General features: G+C 35.2%; 1 protein-coding gene across 2 annotated transcripts in view; it reads left to right on the top strand.

The window, feature by feature from the left end:
* Window positions 1–23,261, top strand: part of RICTOR (RPTOR independent companion of MTOR complex 2) — a 77,658-nt gene that overhangs the window by 21,441 nt on the left and 32,956 nt on the right. For both annotated transcript variants that reach the window (XM_068667884.1, XM_068667885.1), the window contains exons 4-15: window positions 5,023–5,087; window positions 9,537–9,668; window positions 10,688–10,751; window positions 14,037–14,163; window positions 14,764–14,933; window positions 15,183–15,250; window positions 16,565–16,632; window positions 18,261–18,343; window positions 19,280–19,367; window positions 20,425–20,515; window positions 20,631–20,697; window positions 20,818–20,898. In XM_068667884.1, the coding sequence (XP_068523985.1) occupies window positions 5,023–5,087; window positions 9,537–9,668; window positions 10,688–10,751; window positions 14,037–14,163; window positions 14,764–14,933; window positions 15,183–15,250; window positions 16,565–16,632; window positions 18,261–18,343; window positions 19,280–19,367; window positions 20,425–20,515; window positions 20,631–20,697; window positions 20,818–20,898 (1,104 nt within the window). The remainder of the gene's footprint in view (window positions 1–5,022; window positions 5,088–9,536; window positions 9,669–10,687; window positions 10,752–14,036; window positions 14,164–14,763; window positions 14,934–15,182; window positions 15,251–16,564; window positions 16,633–18,260; window positions 18,344–19,279; window positions 19,368–20,424; window positions 20,516–20,630; window positions 20,698–20,817; window positions 20,899–23,261) is intronic.

Here is a 23,261-nt window from a genome sequence, read left to right as displayed (position 1 = left end):
GAAAGTGGCAAGGCTTTGCCTTTAAAATATTTAAGGCCAGACATTTGTAACTGAGCAAATATCTAAAGTATGAAGACCAACTGAACAGTATCTTCTTTATAGCAGCTTCCATGACTTTATTGCCTTTAAGCATATATCAATCCAGCCTTACTTTTGCCAGTTTTCTTTTTTAATAGACTAAATAAACCCAGTTGCTCAGCCTTCATGGGTGTATTTTCTGCCTGCCTTGTATATTTTGTTGCTGTACTTTTTCCAGTTTGTCTGGTCTTAAAACACGATTTGGGGCACGGCATTTTAAGAGTATCCTGAGTAGAAAAATCTCTTAATCTCATACATAATGCAATCCTATTATTATTTCCAGTGGTAAAATTACTTTTTGGAGATGACATCACATTAACTCATGTAGTTTATAGGTTGCTGTAACTCAGATCTTGCTTTACTTTCAGAATTGTTACTGTATTTGACATTCTGAAGGCTTTCTGGACAGCTTGTATTTTTCTGCTGGGCTCCTTTTAGTTTTTCTATGACTCTTAATGTGTTAACTTGACATGATACACTGTTCCCTTTAATTGAATTTTATTACCCATTTTGGGCACTCCAAATCACTGTAAGACGTTGAATTCTGATCTTGCTGTCCATCTTTTAAATCGTTCTCTAGCTGGAAATCCTGTAAACACACTGCATTATGTAAGTTCTAAGGAAAGTCAATACTTAAGTAACTGGCCCGTTAGAATGTGAATAAACAGCCAGTAGCTAGTCTTGTATTTTTCTCAGCCAGTTTTGTGTTCATTCTCTGTGGGCGATGCTCCACATACATGTACATGTAAACACTATCACGTTTTGGCAATTACTGCATTCAGATATTTGTATCCCCACAGCAATTAAACTTGAGGAAACTTCCAAAATACAATTAGGTTTCATGACTGAACTTCAAGATAAGATCAGGTGTATCTCTCTGTTAACGGAGTTGTGCTTGGTGGGAGTACTCACATAAAGAAAAACAGTTGGTACTGAAGAGGTAATGCTAACGCTGCATGCAGTTGGTAAAGAATGGTTACTTTGGACTACTTCTAGTCCAGCCCTGAGAACTGAATGCCCTTTAGCAGTTGCAGCAGGCTAGGTGTGTTCCTGGAACACATCTGCTTTAGTTTCATTTTGGGACCACTGAAAAAAACAAAATGTGTGGTAAGTGCAGTGACAGAGTTGCCTCAGATGTGTGCTTGTGTTCCAGATGGTAGGGGCAATGTAGTGGCACTTCAGAATCTGACCTTTGTCCACAAGCTACTGTTGTGTGCATGGCAGCTGCAGCATCTCTTTAAGTTAATGAAAGGATAAAAAAGATCTTGTTCCTTTGAAAGGCATGAGAGTACCTGTAATGACAGTCTTTTATCAGGACCAGTGATTTGTCACGTTTCATCTTGCCAATTGCTTTCTGGGTAAAACCTCTGCATTTTGTAATGATAGTTCTGTTTTGCAAGTTAAACAGGAGCGTGTGTCAGTAGGGGCATGTTTTGAGACTGATCCATGGAACTATTACAGTAAGCATAAAGTACATTTATTTTCATGCCATTGTTTTGGACTTAGTGGGACAGAGCCATTAGCAGGTACAAAAAGGTACATAACTTTGGCAAGTTGAAAACATTGGTGCGGGTAGACAAAGGAAAACACATGATAGGTACAATGAACAAGTTACATGAGGTTTCTATCTATCCATAAGTGCTGTTAGAGTTAACGAAATTAGTGAAGAATTAATGGTGGGTGGGAAAATGATGCAGTAGGGAAAATAAATAAAATTAGATTTTCTTGGAAGGACTAAGCTAAAATGAGAAGATGAGCATCTTTGTTTTTAAGAGTTCTGCTTAATGTACTGTTTAAATAAATCTAGCAAAGAATGTCTCTTGAGTAAGGGCGGGAAACAAATATTGGCAATGTACTTACTTTCCTATGTAAACTTAAACAGAATTTTCCATATCATTGCATCTACTTATAACTTATTCTGCAAAAGCAAGGTTTTGATTTTGTTCAATTTAGAGCAATGATGGGCTTAATATTCCTCACAGTATAAAGCATATTGACAGTGTCTGTAAGGGGTAAATACCTGTTACATTTTTAGTTAATTTCTTTTTAGGTGGTAGTTTACCACCAGTGTATTCAATTCAGTTTACTACCAATGTGTATTCATATACACAAGTTAGGGAAGAGTTTCAGACTGCTGCTAACAAAGCTGAATGACTTCTCTGCTCCTTATCCCCTTGATATGTTGGTGTCTGTGGGACTGGTTGCCCTAAAGCATTTCCATCTCCTTGCTAAGCAGTCTTCTGACTTCCCTTAATTAAAGGCTACTTCTCTTGTCTATTTACAAATAAATAATGCAGAATTTTTCTGCAGTTGTATAGCTGAAATTAAGTGTCATATTAGAAAGACTTGTTTTTGTGCTTTGGGTTTGAAAGAGTTGCACGTACATTCAGCTGTTGCTAAACTGCAACTACCTTGTAAAGTGTATTGCTTATCTTTTATTTCCTCAGAAAAGAAACTCCACATCAGAATTACAATTCCTTTTTAATCCTTTTGAAGTAGGAAAAAGGCTGTTCTGGTAGGAAAAAGATAGTCTGCTGTATGTTAAATTAGGATTTCTCATTTCTCTCTGGGATAGAATGATGGGGTGAGGTTAGATGTATAAATGACAAGCCTAAACAACTGTTGATGAGCCTGTCTGAAACTGAACAAAAGTGTTTTTACTCACTGTCTTCTCACACTATTTTGCTTACACTCTGCCAGCCAATTTTTACAGTTCATAAGATGTCAATAGAAATGCTAAAGCAGCAGTGGTGGCCTTAGGCAGACCAACAACATGGCAAAAATAGACTGATTGTAGGATATGACATACTGTCATGACTAGTTAATGCACATGATTGCCTAGTTTCGTTTTGGCTGGGAAGCTGCCCGGCGGAAAGGGAGGTGAAGGTATTGGTCAATAACTGACTGACTATGAGCCAGCAGTGTGCTCAGGTGGCCAAGAAGGCCAACAGCATCCTAGTTTGGATCAGAAATAGTGTGGTCAGCAGGACTTGGGAAGTGATCGTCCCCATGTACTTGGCTCTGGTGAGGCCGCACCTCGAGCACTGAGTTCAGTTTTGGGCCCCTCGTTACAGGAGGGACACCGAGGTGCTGGAGTGTGCCCAGAGAAGGGCAATGAAGCTGGTGAAGGGTCTAGAGAACAAGTCTTACGAGGAGTGGCTGAGGGAACTGGAGTTGTTTGTCCTGGAGGACAGGAGGCTCAGGCTCACTCTCTACAACTAACTCAAAGGAGGCTGTAGCAGGATGGGGATCGGTCTCTTTTCCCAAGCAGCAAGTAACAGGACGAGAGAAAAGGCCTCAAGTTGCACCAGGGGAGTTTTGGATATTTGAAGAAGAAAAAAAAAGTCTTAATTGAAAGGCTTGGGAGGCACTGGAACAGGCCGCTGGGGAAGTAGTTGTGTTGCTATACCTGGAGGTATTGAAAAGACATGTAGATGTGGTGCTTAGGGACATGGTTTATTGGTAGACTTGGCAGTGAGTGCTAGTTTTAACAGTTGGACTTGATGATGTGGGAGATCTCTTCCAACTTATGTGGTTCTCAGGTAAAATGGGTTATGTAATAACTTTCTTTGTTTTATAATCTTCTCTGTGTATAGCCACTGCTAAGAAAAATGGAAAATCAAAAATATTTCAGTTAATTCTAGATTATTGGATTGGCCTGGATCATCTCCATATTTGGCTCAAATAATCTTTCACTGATAACTTTTGATTTCAGCATAATCAGTATAAAAAAGAATTTCCTAAAATGTCATCTTTGGAAGAATTTGTTCTGATTGAGCATAAACCAAAATGCAGTTTGAATTTGAACCATCATGCTAATCCAATGGGTTTAATAATAAATGAGCATAGTGTTTGATAAATGTTATTAACTTCAGACCAGTAGTATTCACTAGTTGTACGAACACTGAGCTTCTCACTGAGGACAAACTGTTGATACTGCGGTGGCTTAGATTTGAATGCATACGTGTTTCCAAAGGAGAGGACATAATGCAAATCTGTTGCAATCAGTCACTTGAGTTCTTGGAAGTGCTTTGTCCAAGTACTTTGGCATTTGGATCTAATACTAAATTATTTTATTATTTTAGGTAAATGAGAAGACTAGGATCTTTGCCACCATTGTAAAAGAGAACAATACCAGTACTTCTTAAAGAAGAGACTATTGTTCTTTTCTTGAGAGGTTAAAACATGGCAAGCAGTAGATTGCTCCTTTTGAAATTGGCGGTGGACTTAAAAAAAAAAAAAAAAAAAAAAAAAAAAAAGTCTGCAGTTTTGTGCTCAAAACTGACAGATGAGGCTGAAGTGTTCAGAAATTGATATAGCTTATGGGTATAAACTCAAACTTTGCAATGATTTTTTCAGAAGTACCAAAAAAAAATCCTGTGGAATGGATGAGAGGTTAGGGTAAATAGCAGCTATGGGACCCTTACCATTTGCAACTACTTCTCAGTTTTTTTCTATGCCTCTGCTGCTGTGGTGAATGAAACATGGCAGTGGACCGTCAGTGTCTAGCTTTACTTCAAAATTGTCACTCAAATTGTATTTTTGAATGCAAGTGTTTTATGTGCTTTGACTTTAGTCTCCTTTGTCTGCTGAGGCTACCAATTGCCTAACCAGTGCTTTTTCCAAAAAGAGTCTAAAGGCAGCAAAAAGAGCAATCTGAAGCATAGCTTGTGAAAATAGTTGAAAAATTGACTAGTAGGCAATTTAGGAACTTGCACAACTGCCTATCTACTAAGAGAGGCCAAAGGCTTGTGTGTCTGGTATGTATGCAGGAACTGAATCTGTCAGTAAAATTTTTCAGGGAAATCTGAAGTTGGTACACTTCCCTCCCCTTGCAATGAATGAAATTCCTTGTGTTACTTCAGAAACATTACCAAATACCTTAGGTTTTAAATAGTAATTGTTAAAGAGTTATTAATAATAGATTCCTTCTTTTATTTTCAGCTTCTTTGTAATACTGGCCATGCAGAAGAAAAGCTAGGTTTTACGTATGACAGCATCATAATATGGTAAGTAATAAGGAACGCTAGAATAATACTTAAGGTACTTTGGTAATAGTAGGGTACTTTCATTGTTCTAGGTACAATTAAATCAATTTTATTTGTACTTTTGAAACTAGAAATTTGTATTTCCAGTATGTTTAAAATGTCATAATGCAAATGTATGCCTTGCAAATACTTTAATGAGTAAAATCAGAAATACATTATACGCTTTCAGAACGAGGGGGGAAAAAAGTCCAAATGAAAGTGTAGATTTCTCTATTACGTTTTCTCAGAAATGTAAAGAAATAAAACATCTTAGTACTTGCAGAAAGGACTTGCTTAAGAGAACATTTTTCATACAATTTGGAGCATACTATTAATGTAGTAGAACTAAGATTTAAAGATAAACTTTTTGTTAGTTTCTGCGTGTGTGTATGATTTGTGGGACTGCTTTCCTTTCTCCTAAAACATGATGTATATGCTTTCAAATGGAATTTTCCTATATTTTCTATATTTTGTCTCAATTTCTGACAGTCAAAAGAACTACATGACTGTTCCCAGAACTTATGTGAAGACATAAGTAAATTGGCCCTTAGGCTCAGCTTTGCTGGTAGAAAAATAAAATAAAATAGTATTTAATGTTTTAATATTTCAATATTCTGTTTGTGGTTTATTTTGCTACATAGCTTAGATCTATTCTGAGAAATTTGCAAGTGCTGAATTTTTAAATTATTTTAGGAAGCGACCTTGAGTTAGGCTAAGTGTGTGTGTGTGTGTATATATATATATATATATATATTTATATTCCTTTGGAAATAATGTATAATTTTATAATTCGCTCTTCTGATTTTCTTAACATCCTAGATTTTCATATACAAATCTTGTAGTACAGAATAAACTTGTTTTTCTTTGAAGATGAGAACAGCTATTTGGATGCAGGAAACAGTGTGCAAATTTCTTTATTTAGAGTATGAATTGTTAACTTCAAAGCATTACACTATCAGTGATTTCAAGAAGAATTACAATTTTCATATGAAGTTCTGGGTTTTGGAGTCAGTAACCTTGATGGACAATTTAACCAAACTAAAAACAGTTGTAGTCTATACTTTTCTGATATACTAGTCTGCAGTAATTGCAATTATTTTTGAGTTAAAAGGTCTGTTTTTTGGAACTCATTCTTTTTTTACTCCAGGTACCTGATCATAGTTTCTTCTTGCCAGCAGCTGGAGATAATAGTGACACATTTTATTGTCATTCCCAGTGTAGATTGGTTTTGCCGGTTCCCAGAGCACCATACCATTGACAGCAGAGAGGAAGCTTTGAGCAATGAAGAAAATGGAGTGTTGGTAGGCCTCAGAACCTTTTGAGGTCTCTTAGTAATGTGCCAGGAAGCTTTACCCATACAAAATTCACAATATATACAAGTATCTGACTGGATCAGAGATCTGTAAAAAGCATTATCTTACTGTAGAGAGTAGATGAGATGATTTAAGAGAAAAGCTTAAGAATGAGCCTGTAGTAGTAGGTTCCTGTAGTACCTAGTAGTTAGTGAATATTATTTCTAATTCCATCCATTGTTAGTTTTTCCAGATTTTTATCAGTATTAAAGTTTTCAGCCCTAATGCTGTCTTAGGTGATGCTTCTCATTTTTGTAGTGACACTGAAAATACTTGGACAAGTTTACTGTTTTTCTTGCATCATAATATATTTTCAGCTTTCAGACAGATGCACACAGTGGACAGATCAAAATCATTTTCTAGATCTGGTGGATGTTCTAGAATTCTGTGTATTAACTCACATTTAACAATCTTCAGTTTTCTTCATATTGTCAGTTTTGCATAGGCATAATTTTTTAATTCCCTTGAAGATTCTTATAGCCCTATCCTAACGTCCTCTGTAACCTCCCCCCATCCTTTTTTTCAATTTACAAATTTTATATTAAGTACTGTCTAACAAAGGAGATTGTGAACCTGATACTTCAATGGATAAAAATCAGGATAAAACTTTTCAGGATAAAAATCTTCCATTCATTCATCTCTGCTCTTTGCATTCATCTTCTCAGATTTCGATTTGTGTGACTACTTTTCATCACCCTGTAACATCTTTATATCCTTTAATACAATCCTCAGCAACACCTTATGTGAAAGTTTTGGGTTATTACTATGTTAAGAAGGTGTTTCCTTTTTAGTATGCTGTTGTAATAACTCTTTCCAACTCTTTCAAAAGATTAGCAGAATATAGTTCACATAAACTATTCTGGTTGCTTCATGTAGTTAGTATTCCTTTAAAAGAATATCTGATAAACAGTCATCTGGATGAGCTTCGGAATCCTTTTTGTTCAAATGCTAGCAAATATATGAAGATAGTTCATATTAATGTACTTTCCAGACTCTTAGATGCGAAGCTTGGTGGGCCAGTGATAATACTGATGATGGGTTTCCTCAATTCTTCCACTATTTTCACTTCTTAGTCTGATATTTAATATATTAAAAAAGACTTCAGGATAGGAATCTCTATACACATCTCCAAAACAATGACTTAATATGAAGAAAACATTTGTTTGTCTCATACTTCTGTCTTTTAATCGCTTTATTCTTTCTGTGATGTGATTCATTTTTAAGAACTTTCTGCTTGTGGAGTTCTGCCTGAGAAGCCAGAACCTATGTCCATGTGTACAAACACACATGCCTATCTTTGTCTAAAGATTGTTTGCTCTGCTATTCAAAAAATGTTTTCCTCTCAAATATAAAAGTAAATGAACTTTTCTTGATGGTGGGGGAGGAGGGGGGAATCCAGATGCTGTATTTGGCTGTCCTAATAAGAAATATGATAGCCACATCATTGTTTTCATGGAAAATTGGTACCTTCTGTCTTAGAATCTCCACGGAAGTGTCTTAAACTGGAATATCCAAACCAATTACAAATTGTGAGGTAGAAGTGCAAACAGAAAAATACTGTTGAGAAGAAGTAAGTCTTACACTCATCTCTGACTTCCATCTCTACCAGTCTGCAACACTAGAAACAAACTATGATTCATGAGCTAAAGAATACCTGTTATCTGCTCAAAGCAGATGAAGGGTTACTTATCTTTCCTTTTGTCTGCTTTTCCTGAAGGACTTGGAAATAACTTCTGTAGTTCAGCATTTGTAAAGGAAGTTTTCCTAACGTCATGTTTTTCTACTAGTTCAGCTTATTTTTTTTATATGAAGCATCATATCTGATATTACAATATTGATGGTCTTCCTCAGTGCTGAAAGCAAAAATCAGTTTATCTGTATTTGCTTATAGTATTGCAGCCTTTCTTCTTGGTCTAGACATCATCTAGAAGTAGATTCCTTTTATAGTGACTCTTACATGGACTGACTAACTCATCTTCAGAAAGATTCAGAAGATCTTGGTCTTGGAATAGTTTATTACCATGCATGACTGTCTTTGAATAAAAACAAAAGAAAAATCTATTTGTATAGGTTGAAATTCAGTCTCACTAGCTACAGTGTTTACATTCTCAGATGTCTACTGAAACAATGCTCCTAAAATATATGGCTAAGAGTTTTTTCTTCCTTTGTATTTAAGGAAGACGGGAAAATCTTTTGAGGAACTTCAGAAGGACAGTGTCACTTAACACTTTCAAACTCTATTTTTGGAGGTCTTCAAGATCTTGTTTTTTCATATTTTCCTTTTCTTTTTTTTTTTAAACCTTGCTGGCGGATTTAGGAATTAAATTATCATGTTGGATTTGGGAGAGCTCGTTGGTGTGCAAGCAAAACACTTTCAAAATCTGTCTAAAGAGAAGTATATGTCAATTATATTTTGAAATGAAATTTGTAGAAATCTATGCTATGTAGCACTGCTTAAGTTAGGTATTTTGCATTGACATTCGTATTTCATGTAAGCATACTGATGTCATAATATCTTTAGAGAGCAATGCATGTAATAGTTAAGGTTCAAATTTCATAGGATGGAATAGCTTGGGTTGGAAGGGACCTCAAAGATCATCTAATTCCAACACCCCTGCCATAGGCAGGGATGAGTTTTGTCTCAGATGTCTAGACATTATTCTGAAGATCCATGCATATGGATTAACAGTGCAGCAGAGTAGGAAGTGCATTCTATTTGTTAAACTTTCTGAAAATTTTAACTAATCTGGAATACTTTTTCAGGACTAATATTGTGCTCAACTGTTTCATCAAATAACAAGTCATATGCAGGTCTTGGTCATATTTTGTTTCAGGGGTATACAGACTGTTTTAAAACAACAAAAAAAATCTTTGTTCTGATTAATATATTGTCTACATCTGCTGGCAAGGTGAGGGTTTGTCTTCTAGACCGTACAGGTGAATATCTCAAAATTAATTTAGGGTATTTCTATTCAAAAATCTGACTTATTTTAAACAAGCTGGTAGTATCTGCATCTCAGACGGTGAAGTATACCTGCTGCTATATAATTGTTTGCTCCCTTTGTTTTTTTCATTGTAGTCTGCGGTTAGCTTTACTAAATGAAGCAAAAGAGGTGCGAGCAGCAGGATTGCGAGCCCTCCGCTATCTCATTCGAGACTCCAGTATTCTCCAGAAGGTGCTAAAGTTGAAAGTGGATTACTTGATAGCAAGGTAATTTTCCCTTCTTGTCATAAATTGTAAAATTGTACTTACTTTTTTTCTGTTGAGAGAGGTGAGAAAACATGGTTTTGTATCCTCTTACATTCTTCACATATACTTTTATAAAAGTCTGTTTTTTTTTCAGTGTGAATAATGTACTTCTTTAAAAACTTGGATAATACATCACACCAGCTAATCCAAATAAAATGCCATCCTAGTACATGATATCCTAAGAATAATCTAAAAAATTAGACACATTGAAAACGTTTTTGTATCATAAATGCCATTAATTGTAAATTATTCCACAGTATTATTAGCAAATTGAAAACATAGTAATTTTCATGTCTCTAGTTTTGTGAGATTTGTTCCAATTCTTAACATCATCATACTGCTTTAGGGCCTCTAGTACAAAGTCAGGACAAAAAAGTAGTTCAAGCCCAAGAATTTATAATCTAAGTATAAACCATGACCCAACATAAAGATACCAAAGGGCAAACTAACAATGAGATAATAAGGCCAGTGTGGTGACTAGATCTACTTATCATTTATAGTGCTTCCTTTGTTAAAAGCTTCCTTTGTTAAAATTACCTGATTTAATGTTCAGATATGTATGTGTTTGTTTTCATATATACACAGATGCTCAATTTTAGTGTGGTGATAAATTTTCTTGGCAAAGGGATTTTTCTGAAAGCATATAGAAAAAATTGAAATATTACAAATGCTTTTGTTTAGTCTTATTTGGAATGACACATGCAGCTAGCTCAGAATTGTTGAAACTGTTATGCTTTGTTATTGTATGTTCGAGAGCATTCTAGTGATTTACTTGTAATGAGGATAACTATAAATAATATAAACTGGAACTAATTGTCTAACCATGAATATGTTTACTGAAAAGCAGACTTTTAAACAATCATTCATAATAATTTATCTTCTGTTTATTCAGTTGTAGGAATATTATTAATGTGAGATATTAAGAGAAAAGATTAAAGTTGCTTTTGATATAAACAAAAATGTTTTTTAACTTATTTTAGGTGCATTGACATACAGCAGAGTAATGAAGTAGAAAGAACACAAGCACTTCGATTAGTCAGAAAGGTAAAATCTAAGTATATGTGGTTTTATCAGCTCTGGTAGTCAGCTGTGTTGACTCCAGGTTTTCTCCACTAGTAGATCTTTTTCACAGCCTCTCGTTTTATCATGTGAGAAGAAACTATAGCTGTTAATTTAAAAAAAAAAAAAGTGCTGAGTTATTTTGATTTTAATCTGTTATGACTGAGAATCTTGAGTGGTTTACAAAATCTCCTGGTTTTTATTTTGATGGACATAAAACTGAGTAAGATTTGGAAACAATTCATCAAATGATGACTGCAAGGGTTATAAAGGTATTAAGTTTCTTCTTATGATTTAACTTGATTTTGTAACATCTTTAAGTATCTATGAATGAAGAATTCAAGATCTTTCTGCCACTTAAGAAATAAGGCAAATTGCTATTGTTGGGATAATCAGATCAAGTAATGCTTCTGGCCTTACTGCTTTATCCTTAGAGGTTAATGCTATCCATTGTTTTCTCAGTTACATGATAAAGCATACTTAGTCTTTGCAGGATACTGTAAGCTGATCCCTGAGAGACTAGCATATTACAGCTACTGAAGCTATTTTCTTAGGTAGTGTAGTACTATGCCTTTGTACTGGACTTTTCTATTGTTGCTGTTGTTTGTCTTGCTCATTCTTCTACTGAACACCATAAAAAAAAAAAAAGACTCAGGGAAGGCTTGAATTATTTGGAAGTTGTTACCAAGGATCATAGTGTTAATTAATTTGTGTGTATGTATACATACATATATGTTTAGGTTGAAAATATGGAGCCTTGATATGCAATTTCTTTTCTCTTTCAGAAGAGACAATATGCTTGTTTGGCACAATTGTTAAAAGTTTTAAAGCTTAAAAAAAAAGGGCAAAAAAATGGATCATCTGTGTAAGTTGCAGAGGTACTTCAGGAAGTATCCATTTATACACGTTCTTTCTTAATCTGGTTTAAAGAGAGCTTCAGTGTCAGGATGTAACAACTTCAATCTGAAGATGGAATGGAAACATGTTTATGATGAATTGTTTTTATTCGGCTCACACTTGGTTGTTTGACACCAGGATCCCTAAAAGATTGTGTAAAGGTATAGGAGAGGAGAATGAACTGCAAATATTACAAACAGGCAGAATTAATTAATTTACACAGAATATGCTGTTACCTGGTGAGCTGTTGAAGATCTGAACTGGGTCTTGTCAGCATTTCAGAACCATGCTTTTCCATTCTAAATTCTACACACAATTCTTCAATTTGGTAGCAAAAATGCTTGAGAATAGTACAGATACAGAATTTTAAATCATTTATTTTTTCATATCCTTTTCATAACGAAGAACAGCAAAATGTAAAATTCTGGTCCTGTTTTCTCATAATCAAAAAATTATAAATATGTTCTTAAAGTGCAGGTTAAGGTAGTGAACAAGAGAGAAGAAAAACAACTTTAAACTTTTAAAATTTGGTTTCTGATTATTTTTTTTGAGGGCTTTGAGTGCTTATGTTCTCTTTTCAACTGTACTTCTGTTGGTAACGTTTTGTCCTGTCAGCGGTGTTTCTTAGTGAGAGCTTAGTAACTTAAGTGTCTTCAGCCATGAGAACCGTGATATGAAGTTACTTCAAGATGCATTTCTCTATCTAATAGTAGTCATCATCAAACTGTCCATCTTTTAAAATAATTTAAGAGGCAGGTTGTTTTATTTTTGAAGCAGAAGTGAGGGTGAGATATATGAACCACCTTCCTTCTATTCTTTTTTATTAATGGATCTTCAAAGACTTCACAATCTTTGTTACAGACTTCATCATACGTGCTTATAGTTCACCTTGCATCTCTTTACTTTGTCTTTAAAATTGTATTTAAGTCTATAGAGCAGAATGAAAACAAATCCAATAATTGTGTTTACTGAAGTACTTGAAATTGAGTATAAAACAAAATCTTTCTCCATCTCTTAAAACCTAAAAGCTCTCCCATAATAAAACATCTTTAAGATACTGCTTGTGGACACAAGCTAATTACATGTTAATGTCAGTAGAAAAAGTAAATTAGTACACCCATTCTATTGCTAATTCTTCTTCTTTAATACTTTTTGCTGTTGTAAAAATGAAAGACTGTGTGGGTGGGGAAGAGTATGGGTTTTCTTAGAGCCCTATCTTAAGGCTTCCTGTTTTGTGGGTAACAACATTATATTTGACAAGAAGTTTCTCAAAAACATGTCTTAAAAATAAACTTGTTAAAGTGTTCAAATATTTGTCATAATGGTTTGTCTCTTCTCACTTAAACGTTCCTCCTTCTTTGCAATGTTCAATCTCCTTTGGCTGAGCACATGTCTGCAAGACATCTAAGGGAGCTGTAAAATGAATGTAACACAAATCAGTTTTGGGAAAGTAATGCAGATAAGCCTAGTTTTGTTGGAAATTAAATGATATTAAATAAAATCTTTAGGAAACTTGCTTGCAAATGTGCTTAGATGTTTGATGGAGCATTTTTTTTGACATCTTAATTTTTTATTAGTAGAAAATGTGATGTGGTTGGATAGGCAATAACATTATGTTGTTCTCTTTCAAAACAGTCAGATAAAAAAAAAAGTATTTCCCCTTAGTAATATATCTGTTTAACTTCAGTAAATGTTCATGTTCCATAGTATGGAGGAGACATGCATATTTAATTTTATCAAACTGAGAAATGTGAGGAAATACCTACTTAGTCTTTGTATTCAAACCCTTATCTGTGTTGGGGAGTTAGTTGTTTTTGTTCCTCGTGTTCATAGAGTCTTGCTTATTCGGGGTGAATCCAAATAAGGTAGCAGCAGCTTTAGTTTAGACTATTCTTTTTTGTAGTCTGTGACTGTCTCTACCCTCACGAAAGTCCCTGTAAAACATGAGATTTCAGTCTTGGCTAATTAAGCCAAGTTTAATTAAAGTTGAATAGATACTGAGGAATTTGGCACAGTATAAATTAGTCTTTTAGAAGAGTGTGTAGATTACTTTTTGACAGTGGATAGAGTTCTCTGTTGATAAAGAAATTCTTGGAAAAGATGTGAAAAAGGCAGTAATGGTTCTGTCTGCAGTAGTCATCTTTATTTTATCTTAGTAAGTAACAAAATTAAAACATAAAAAACAGAAGCAGGAAGATAATGTTAAATTAACAGTTTCAAGAGCAATAGAAATAGTTTTAGTATTCTCAGGATATAGCCAAGTTAATTTATAAAATGATTTGTCTGGTGTTATCTAGGAAACAAAAGGATGGTGAATCTGTGAGTATATTTAGAGAATTATAAAGAAACCAGTTTTTCTTTCTTTTTTGGCAGATGATCACTGTGAATGCTTCATTGTTCCCCAGCTCTATTACTAATTCTTTGATAGCAGTTGGAAATGATGGTCTTCAAGAAAGAGACAGAATGGTTCGAGCATGTATAGCCATTATCTGTGAACTAGGTAAGACAACTGGAATCTAATTAAGAAAACCTTATATGGGTGTCCTCAGTTTTTTTTAGGATTTTTCTTCTGGGAGGTTTATATTAGAATTTTCATATAATAAATGGAATTTGTTTAGTAAGTATTGAATCAGATGTTAGGAGTTCTAAATGTTTCATAAACTTAGTCATTAGGTTGATGTAAAACAAAATCATGTTAACTTAAACTAAAAATGTTAAGTACCTGAAGGTTTCAAGTACTGTGCTGTACTTCAATACTTGCCAATTTTTGTGTTATCTTAATACTTCCTTGCTACAGCTGATGTTTCTAAAAATGAATGGATTGAATGTCATGAGAACTCCATACATGAAGTGCAATCAAATGTACCAGTGTTCAGAGAACTAATTTTTTTTTCTTTTACAAAGGATACTGTGATTAGCTGTCTTCTGAAAATCAGTATGTGTCCATGTAGAAGTTACTTGAACAGTGAGCTATACTAAATCCCTTTGTTGGTGCTGATTTTAAGTATTTTCAGCTTTGTATTTTTCCATACTGAAAATCTTGAAATGTTTTCTTTCTTTCATATCACTCATTGAAGTTACATTTTTTTTTGTCATTTAGCACTTCAGAATCCTGAGGTGGTGGCTCTTCGGGGTGGTTTAAGTACCATCTTGAAAAATGTGATTGATTGTCAGCTAAGCCGAATAAATGAGGCTCTGATAACTACAGTTTTACACCTCATTAATCATCCAAAGACCCGACAATATGTGCGAGCAGATGTAGAATTAGAGGTGGGTTCAGTTTTACTTATTTAGTGACAGAAATTAAACATTGTATTGCTGATGAAAATGTTTAATTTTTGCTTCAGATTTCACAATGTGTTGATGCCAAATACTTAAAATGCAACATTTCAGACTAACAGCTTAATGATTTATGAAGAAGAAATAACATAACAAATCGGAGTGGGACTGATTAAAGGGCAAAACCCATTAACTGTATTCTTATCTGAAAGTAATGCATGTCTTTTTTTTTTTGTTTAGCGAATTTTAGCTCCTTACACAGATTTTCACTACAGGCATAATCCAGACACAGCAGAAGGACAGCTCAAGTAAGTGTTACTGCTGTTAGTTGTGCTACTAGTTGTGTTCACATAACTATAATTAAACTATTCTTCTTTCCAAAGTGACAAAATAACAGTAATGAACTAACACTAAACTATAGGAAGCTGAACACAATAGCTGTTTAGAATGTAACTTCCTAAAACATTGTTAGGAATTTAAGATTTAAAAGGGAAATTAGGTTTACTCTTCTTCCCTCCCCCATTACATTTCTTTCAATTCATATTTAGGTATAAGCAACCAACTTTCTTCAGGTATAGATTCCTTTGCTTTAAATATCCCAAATGGGAGTATATTAGTGCTAGTTAGTTCAGTCAGATTCAGAGGGTAGTAATTAAGGCATTGTACTAAGTGAGATCCAGTTAAAAGTGGAGTACCGTAGGGTTTTAGCCTGAAGGCTATGCTGTTTAATGTCTTCATGAATAACCTGGAGGATAGGATAGTATCTTGTAAATTTTATAGATGATAACAAACTGGGGGAATAACTGATAGAATCAAGGGCATCCCTGACATCCAGGGGGATGTGGTTTTTGTCTTTTATTTTCCGTGCTGAAACTCATGTAAACCACTGCATCAAGTTTTGGGTCTAATACCCTGCAGAGATTTTATAGACATAGTCTGACCCTTCATGTTGGTGCATGGTGTGAGGGCATGAAATGGCAGGGAAAAATAAGGAAAAAAAGTTCCAACTTGATATAAAAAAAACAAATTTCTGTGAGGCTAGTTAAGCATTGGAACTGGCTGTCCAAGTACTGTAGCTTTCATCCTTGGGAATTTCTGAACTGACTTGATAATGCCCTGAGTATATAACTGGTCTCATATCTGACAACTTCTTTGTGTAGGAACTTGGAATAGGGACCTCATCTCTATTGACTTAACGGGGAATAGGGACCTCATCTCTATTGACTTAATGGGTTTAGGTTTTTCCTGTTTTGTAATCATCAAATGGCAATAGATGCTTAGGTCAGTGTAACTGAATCAGTGCCCAAATCCTTAGGCCCCTACTGTAGTCTTCAGAGTGATTGATCTGATTGGTCAAATATAGCTGTTTTGTGAGCCTCCTGCTGTAGAAACTCCACTGAAAAGAGAACGTATCAATGCTTAAAAACTCCAGTCTTTGTGTGCGCATATTGCATATATATATATAATAATATATATATATATATACACAAAAATAGGCATAAGATTTTTCTTATTCCTGATTTTGTGTCCCATACAAAAATTTCTTAACTATTTTTTATTTGGTGTATTAATAACACTATTTTACAGTAATTAACTGTGTATTGTGATCTGTTTTATGACAGAGAGGACAGGGAAGCACGATTTCTAGCTAGCAAAATGGGGATAGTGGCAGCATTTCGTTCATGGGCAGGTAAGATTTCTTCAAGTTGAATAACTGGCAAGGACTTTTCAGTGTAATAGAATGATTTATTTAGCTACAGAATCTCTCTCTTGGTTTTTCTGTCACTACTTTCTGTAATGGTACCAAAGTATGTTTTGGTACCAATCGTGAAATTAGAGGACATATACATAGCTTTCTTTGCCAGCAAGCTGCAGCTCTATCTTCAGTATAGAATACCGTGTCAGCTTTACTTTGGTGGTGGTACTTGCTATTTGGTCGGTGAAAGGATGTTGAAAATAGCATCATATTGTAAGAATTTGTCTTTGAGATAGTTCTGTCAGTGTGAATGATGAATTTATTTGTTTATACAAAGAATCTTCAACAGTAACGTTTAATTAGCACCTGCTTTTACTAAATGTTATAGTTGAAGATAAATTCCAGTATGGAACTATTTTTTGATTTTTTTTTTTCATGTAGAAAACATTTCTCAAATAAAGTGGGCTTTTTCATTTTGTCTTATGCCCTGCCCTGTAACATTACAGTACCTAACGTGAATAATGCCTCAGGGGATTTCTCATTATTTTAGTCAAGTCAATGTCTCACAATAAACTAATCAGATGATATGACTACCTACCAACATTTTGGATTGGCTCTTTACAGGTTATACGTAGAAAAGGTTCAGAAATTATAGAAAACTTTTCTGATTTTAAGACTACTTGTATTTATTTTTTTTAACAGTCTTGAAAGAATCAGTAAGCTTAATTTAATATCCATGTGTCCTTCGAAGTGTCTCATATTCTCAAATGATTGGGGAGTTTGTGACAAGTTTGAAAATTCTAAGAATGAGTTTCTCTGTTTCAGAACTCAGTTTCTCTCATGTTGCTGTATCTTCCAAAATTCAGATACTTAGAATTAATGCCATAAGCCTGAACAGGTCAAGTGACTGAAGAAGCAATTGTCTTGGAATACATTAGTTGCAATGATACTTTTACAGTGAGCCTTAAATTGAGCCTTAAAAATCAATGTAATGATTAGCTTCAGGTGGTATTCTATAACATTTTAAAAGAATTTGAGGGTTTGCCCTGTTAATATTGAACTATTAAACTCATTGAGTGAAATACAGTATAAAAGGAGCAAATTATGAGAGAGGCTATAAGATTCTATGAAAAAAAATTGTGTTAAAAACTACGAAGATAAGCCCTTCTCATTCGTGTAAAAATGATTAAAATGATGGATAGGGAGTGTTATTCCAATTATGCTTAAACTTACAGTTTAGAATTCACCAGAGGTTAAAAAGAACTAAATGAAATAATTGGTTAGGTTACAATACAGTTTTTGATTCAGAAAGTGCTCAGTTCTAAATATATGTTTCATTTCTAAGAATGAATTTTTATTTGCGATTTTGTCTTTTCTGCCATTTCTTCAACACAAATGAATAACTTATATGCTGCTCACAGTAGAAAGGGCAAAAGTAGCTATAGTTCTTAGTGAGGGAACAGTTGTATGATTGGTTTAGTTAAACATTATTTTGTAGTGACACACAAAGGTGAAAAATCTTTTTGTCTGTGTACTTGCAGTCAAACTAGAAATTAAATTTAACAACATGCCTAATGCTGTTCTTGTCTGAGTGATTATTATGGTTTTAATGTTTTCTCTAGGTATTATCAGTCTGTGCAAACCTGGGAATTCTGGGATTCAGTCTCTTATTGGGGTACTCTGCATACCAAATATGGAAATACGGGTATGTGGTAAATATTTATCACTGGAATAGGTATACTATTGGATGTCTTAACATAAATTATGTTTTTAAAAAATTTAGTGGTCTAAACAGTCTCCAATTGAGAGACTACTAGCCTCAAGTTTATTTGGCCCCCAAATTCGAGTCTATAATTCTTGTATAAATTTTCTGTGTGATCTTAAACAAGCTACTTGTTCTTTCTGTGTCCGTGAAGTGTGCATCAAAGCATACCCTGTCTGTCTGACAGGAGGGAATGGAGGAACAAAAAGGGAAAGACATGGGGAAGTAATATAAGATTTGTATATGCTCAAATATTTTTGGCAGTGAAATTATAGATTATAGAATATGGGAGTAAATGAAGGTTTTTCGTTTAGTTTTTAAGTTCCTTTTCATTATTTTATGTAGATACTGAATTAACTCTAGAATTGCATTGTGATTTAAATGAAATTAAAAATGTATTAATGTACTGTGAAATGCTTTCAGCTGTTCTTGGTTTTATGTTCTTTAGTTCCTTGTTCGTACTTTGAACAGTCTCCGGTCTGCTGATAATAGAAGCAGAGAGCGGGCATTATGAAAGTCCATCACTTGCATGGACTCAGACTAGATCAGTAGTGCATACATTTTTTTGCTTTGACCAGCGGTCAAAGTTGATGGACACAGCAATGACTGGTCAAAAAAAAAAAAGTTATCAAAGTAGCCTAAGCTTCTGTAGGATTCACAGTTGCAGTGTAGCACAACTTTAATTGAGCAAGCGCCTTCCCTACTTCTCTTATCCAGATTCCCTTAGATATTCAAAAAGGCATGTAATCCAAAAAAGACACCCCCAAATAGACACCAATTTTATAGAAATGAATTTCAAGTTCTTTTTTTTAAATAATGAACAAAAAGACCATTTTAAAATCTTTACATTGGCTGTTTTGTTTTTGTTTTTTTTGGCAGAGAGGTCTGCTTGAGGTTCTTTATGATATATTTCGCCTTCCTCTCCCTGTTGTTGCCGAAGAATTTATTGAGGCACTTCTCAGTGTAGGTAAGTATTTAGGAGTAGTTCACACAGGAATTCTGTCTGTTAAACTCATAGAAACTTGAACACTTTACTGTTTCCTCTGTTGCAGATTATGTCAGCTGGTTGGCTGTATTAACTGTTTCAATGTATTAACTGCTTCATCACTGAATTCACTGCGTATTCTGAAGTCCAGTTTAAAATCTCTTATCAACCGTTCAGCGGCAATAAAGCTACCAGTTAACTTTTTCTGATAACCTTACTATATAACTTGATTGTTGCAGGCAGTAGTGGAGCATAATGGAGCATTTACACAAAACTGTGTACAATACTAGAATGTACAATACTAGAAATCAGTCATCTTTATAGTATTAAAAGCATTGGTAGCATGGAAGTGTTGGTAAATGTCACATAAAACTTATTACATTTTCTTTTTCTATATATTGTGTATCTGCTAATTATCCCCTCTGCAATTCAGCAGACTTTTCGTAGGGCAAATACATGTTTTCGTGTCTGTATTTAGTAAGGTTAATCTTTTATATTTAGAATTACTGCTTTTTAAACCTTAAGAGTATCCTCTACTGTGTCTCACGGAATCATGAGACTGAAAGGAGCATGTCTGTCCAGCTTATTCAAATTCTGGTTATAAATGTCTGTCATGGTATGATTATAAAAGCTTAATCCTTGTTCCACTTACAAATAAATTATTCTTTGTTGCAGACTGGTGACTTTGCTACAAGTGGATGTAAATTTTAAAATGATAGGCGTTATGATTTCTGTTAAAGTGTGTGCTTAGGAATTTGAAGTTTTATTATTTTGGCTGATATTTAGAGTCCTTTTCCTAGCTTTGAAGTTAGCATCACTTTATCTAGGAGTGTGGTTTAAATGATTTTTTGGAGATTCCTTGTGAACTAAAATTTTCTATGATATGGAGCCTGAAGAAGCAGCTGTTGACAAGAACTATTTACCCACAGGCTACAATTAAAATAACACCAAAATTCAGGGTTATAATTAACACTGTTCATTGTTTTCATATATCTATTGCTTATATATATATTTATACATATGTATTTTGTTGTTACAGATCCAAGCAGGTTTCAGGACTGCTGGAGACTCTCTGATGGCTTCGTAGCTGCTGAAGCTAAAACTATATTACCCCACAGAGCCAGGTCAAGGTGGGCATTTCATGAACTCAGTCTAAACTGTTGATATTTGTTGTTGACAATAATTGTCTCCTTCAGAAATAATAAATGTATTTTCTAAACTGTTTACGTACTTTTTTCCTCTCAGGCCTGATCTCATGGATAATTACTTGGCTTTAGTACTCTCAGCTTTTATCACCAATGGACTTCTAGAGGTAATTAATTGACTTTTAAGTATGAATAGATGTTTGCTATTTCCATCCTATAAACTTTTAAATAAGATGTATTACATACATCCTACATTAAATGTTGTAATTTTTTAAACTTTTTTGAAGGGTCTGGTTGAAGTGATCACAAGTAGTGATGACCATGTATCTGTTAGAGCAACTATCCTTTTAGGAGAACTTTTGCACATGGTAAGTAAGACTTCTTGCTGAGAATAAGTAGTATAAGTACCTCAATGGAAATAGTTATTTTTCTAGTATAGCTTTGAATTTTCTAGGAACTTCAAACATGCACTTTTCATCAAAATAGTGGGTTATTTTTTATGACACCATATGTCATTTTATATTATTAAAAACAGCATGATGTGATGGGAAGGCAGTTGATTCCCAGCTCTCAAATTCTCACCAGTTCTCCTTGCCTTAGTATCCAGTTGTATTTTTAAGCTGGAGTCCTTCAAACTCACTCATCTGTTACGTTACTGTGTTTGGGAAAAGTCTACTGCTGATTTTTGCTTTTCTTTGAGTAATGGTAGCTTTGGCAGCATGCTTAGCTTTCTGTCACACAGACTGGGCAGATGAAACTTCTGCATTTTCAGCTGGGGCATTTCATATTACATTCAAGTGACTCAACTTGCAGTGATCTTTCAGCATTGCTATTGGTATCCTCTGCACAGAGAAGCTTGAAGGAACCTTGCTTCATGCCTCCTCCTTCTCTCTAACATGTTTTACAGTAACCTCTCCTTTTCCTTTTTGCTGAATCCCAACAAGATTAAAGTCTTTACCGTTCCAAGCTGACAGGATTTATACTTACTTCAGCAGCTGGAGAGGAGAAGGAATTTTAATTTTTATTTTATTTTACTGTATTCGTCTTGCTCAGGTTGTGCTAGACTGTTCCAGATTAAAAGCAACCAACCAAACATCCCCCATCCCCTGCTCCCCCCTGAAGAAAAAAAAAAGTGCTTGAAAAACAGAACTTAATGTAATTTTTCTGTGTTGATGTTTTTTCATATACATTCAAGGGCTACTTCTGAGCCTGCTGAGGAGCTGTTAGTCATGTGAATTCACAGAATCATAGCATGGCTTGGGTAGGTAGGGACCTTAAAGATCAGCTAGTTCCAACTCCGCTGCCATGGGCAGGGATACCTCCCACTAGATAGGTTGGCCAAGGCCCCATCCATTGTGGCCTTGAACACCTCCAGGGATGGGGCATCCACAGTTTTGCAGGGTAACCTGCACCAGTGCTTAACTTACCCTTACAGAGAAGAATTTCCTCCTAATGCCTAGTCTAAATCTGTCCTCTTATTTCTAAACCATTCCCCATTGTCCTTTCATTGTCTACCCAAGTAAAGAGTCCTTCTCATTCCTTTTTATAAGACCCCATTGAAGTATTGAAAGGCTGCATTGAGGTCTCCCAAGAGCCTTCTCTTCTTCAGGCTGAACATCCTGAGCTCTCTCAGCCTGTCTTCACAGGAGAGGTTCTCCAGGCTTCTGAGCATCTTTGTGGTCCTCCTCTGGACCTGCTCCAACAGTTCCACATCCTTCTCATGCTGGGGGCCCCAGCCCAGGATGCAGCACTCTAGGTGGGACCTCACCAGGGCAGAGCAGAGGGGCACAATCCCCTCCCTCCACCTGCTGCCCACCCCTCTGTTGCTGCAGCCCAGGACGCAGTTGGGCTTCTGGGCTGCAGGCACACACTACTGGCTCGTGTCAAGCTTTTTGTCCACCAGAGCCCCCAAGTCCTTCTCTGCAGAGCTGCTCTCAGTGTGTTCTTCTCCCAGTCTGTGCTCATGTCTGGGATTGCCCTGACCCAGGTGCAGCACCTTGCACTTGGACTTGTTGAAACTCACTCAGTTCACATGAGCCCACTTCTTCAGCCTGTCCAGGTCCCTTTGAATAATATCTCTTCCTCCTTTTGTATCAACTGCACCACTCGTCTTGGTGTCATCTGCAACCTTGCTGAGGGTGCACTCAATCCCATTATCTGTGTCACAAGCATTAATCCTAAGACAGACCCCTGAGGGAATGTGATGTGATTTACCTTATTTGACAAACAGTTCTTTCATTTTCACTTATTTTCTTGCCAGCAAGAGTATCATCTGTACTGGAGTACTTTTTGATTAGGTTTCTTGGGGATTGCTTTGTCTTTTTTCCAAATAATCATGCTACTCCAGAAAAGATGGTAACATATCAAAATAAGCTTTGTCTTATAAAATTTAACTTATTATATGTAGTCTGTATCTTCAAATTATTGATTCATTTCACTGGTACAGGATTGGCCTGCTCTTAATTACCACAGAAAACAAGACCGCAGTTCTCAAATATATGATTATTTATTACCACAGTGATTTACAATATCTCACCTCAGCAGCATGGGTCAAAATGAGAACAAATATGTTCTTCAGTATTTTCAGAGATGTTTTTCTTTAAATAACTGGCACAATTTCTTGAGTGTTCATTTACTTATGTAGCTTAAACAGAGGAGTATGGATTTGCATATGCTATTTTGGGTGCTTTCTGGAATGCTTTTGTGCAGGATTGGTTAGATGAATTGCAGC

The sequence above is a fragment of the Anas acuta genome, chromosome Z, assembly GCF_963932015.1.
Source record: "Anas acuta chromosome Z, bAnaAcu1.1, whole genome shotgun sequence".
NCBI lineage: Eukaryota > Metazoa > Chordata > Aves > Anseriformes > Anatidae > Anas > Anas acuta.
This window is presented reverse-complemented; position numbering and strand designations above follow the sequence as displayed.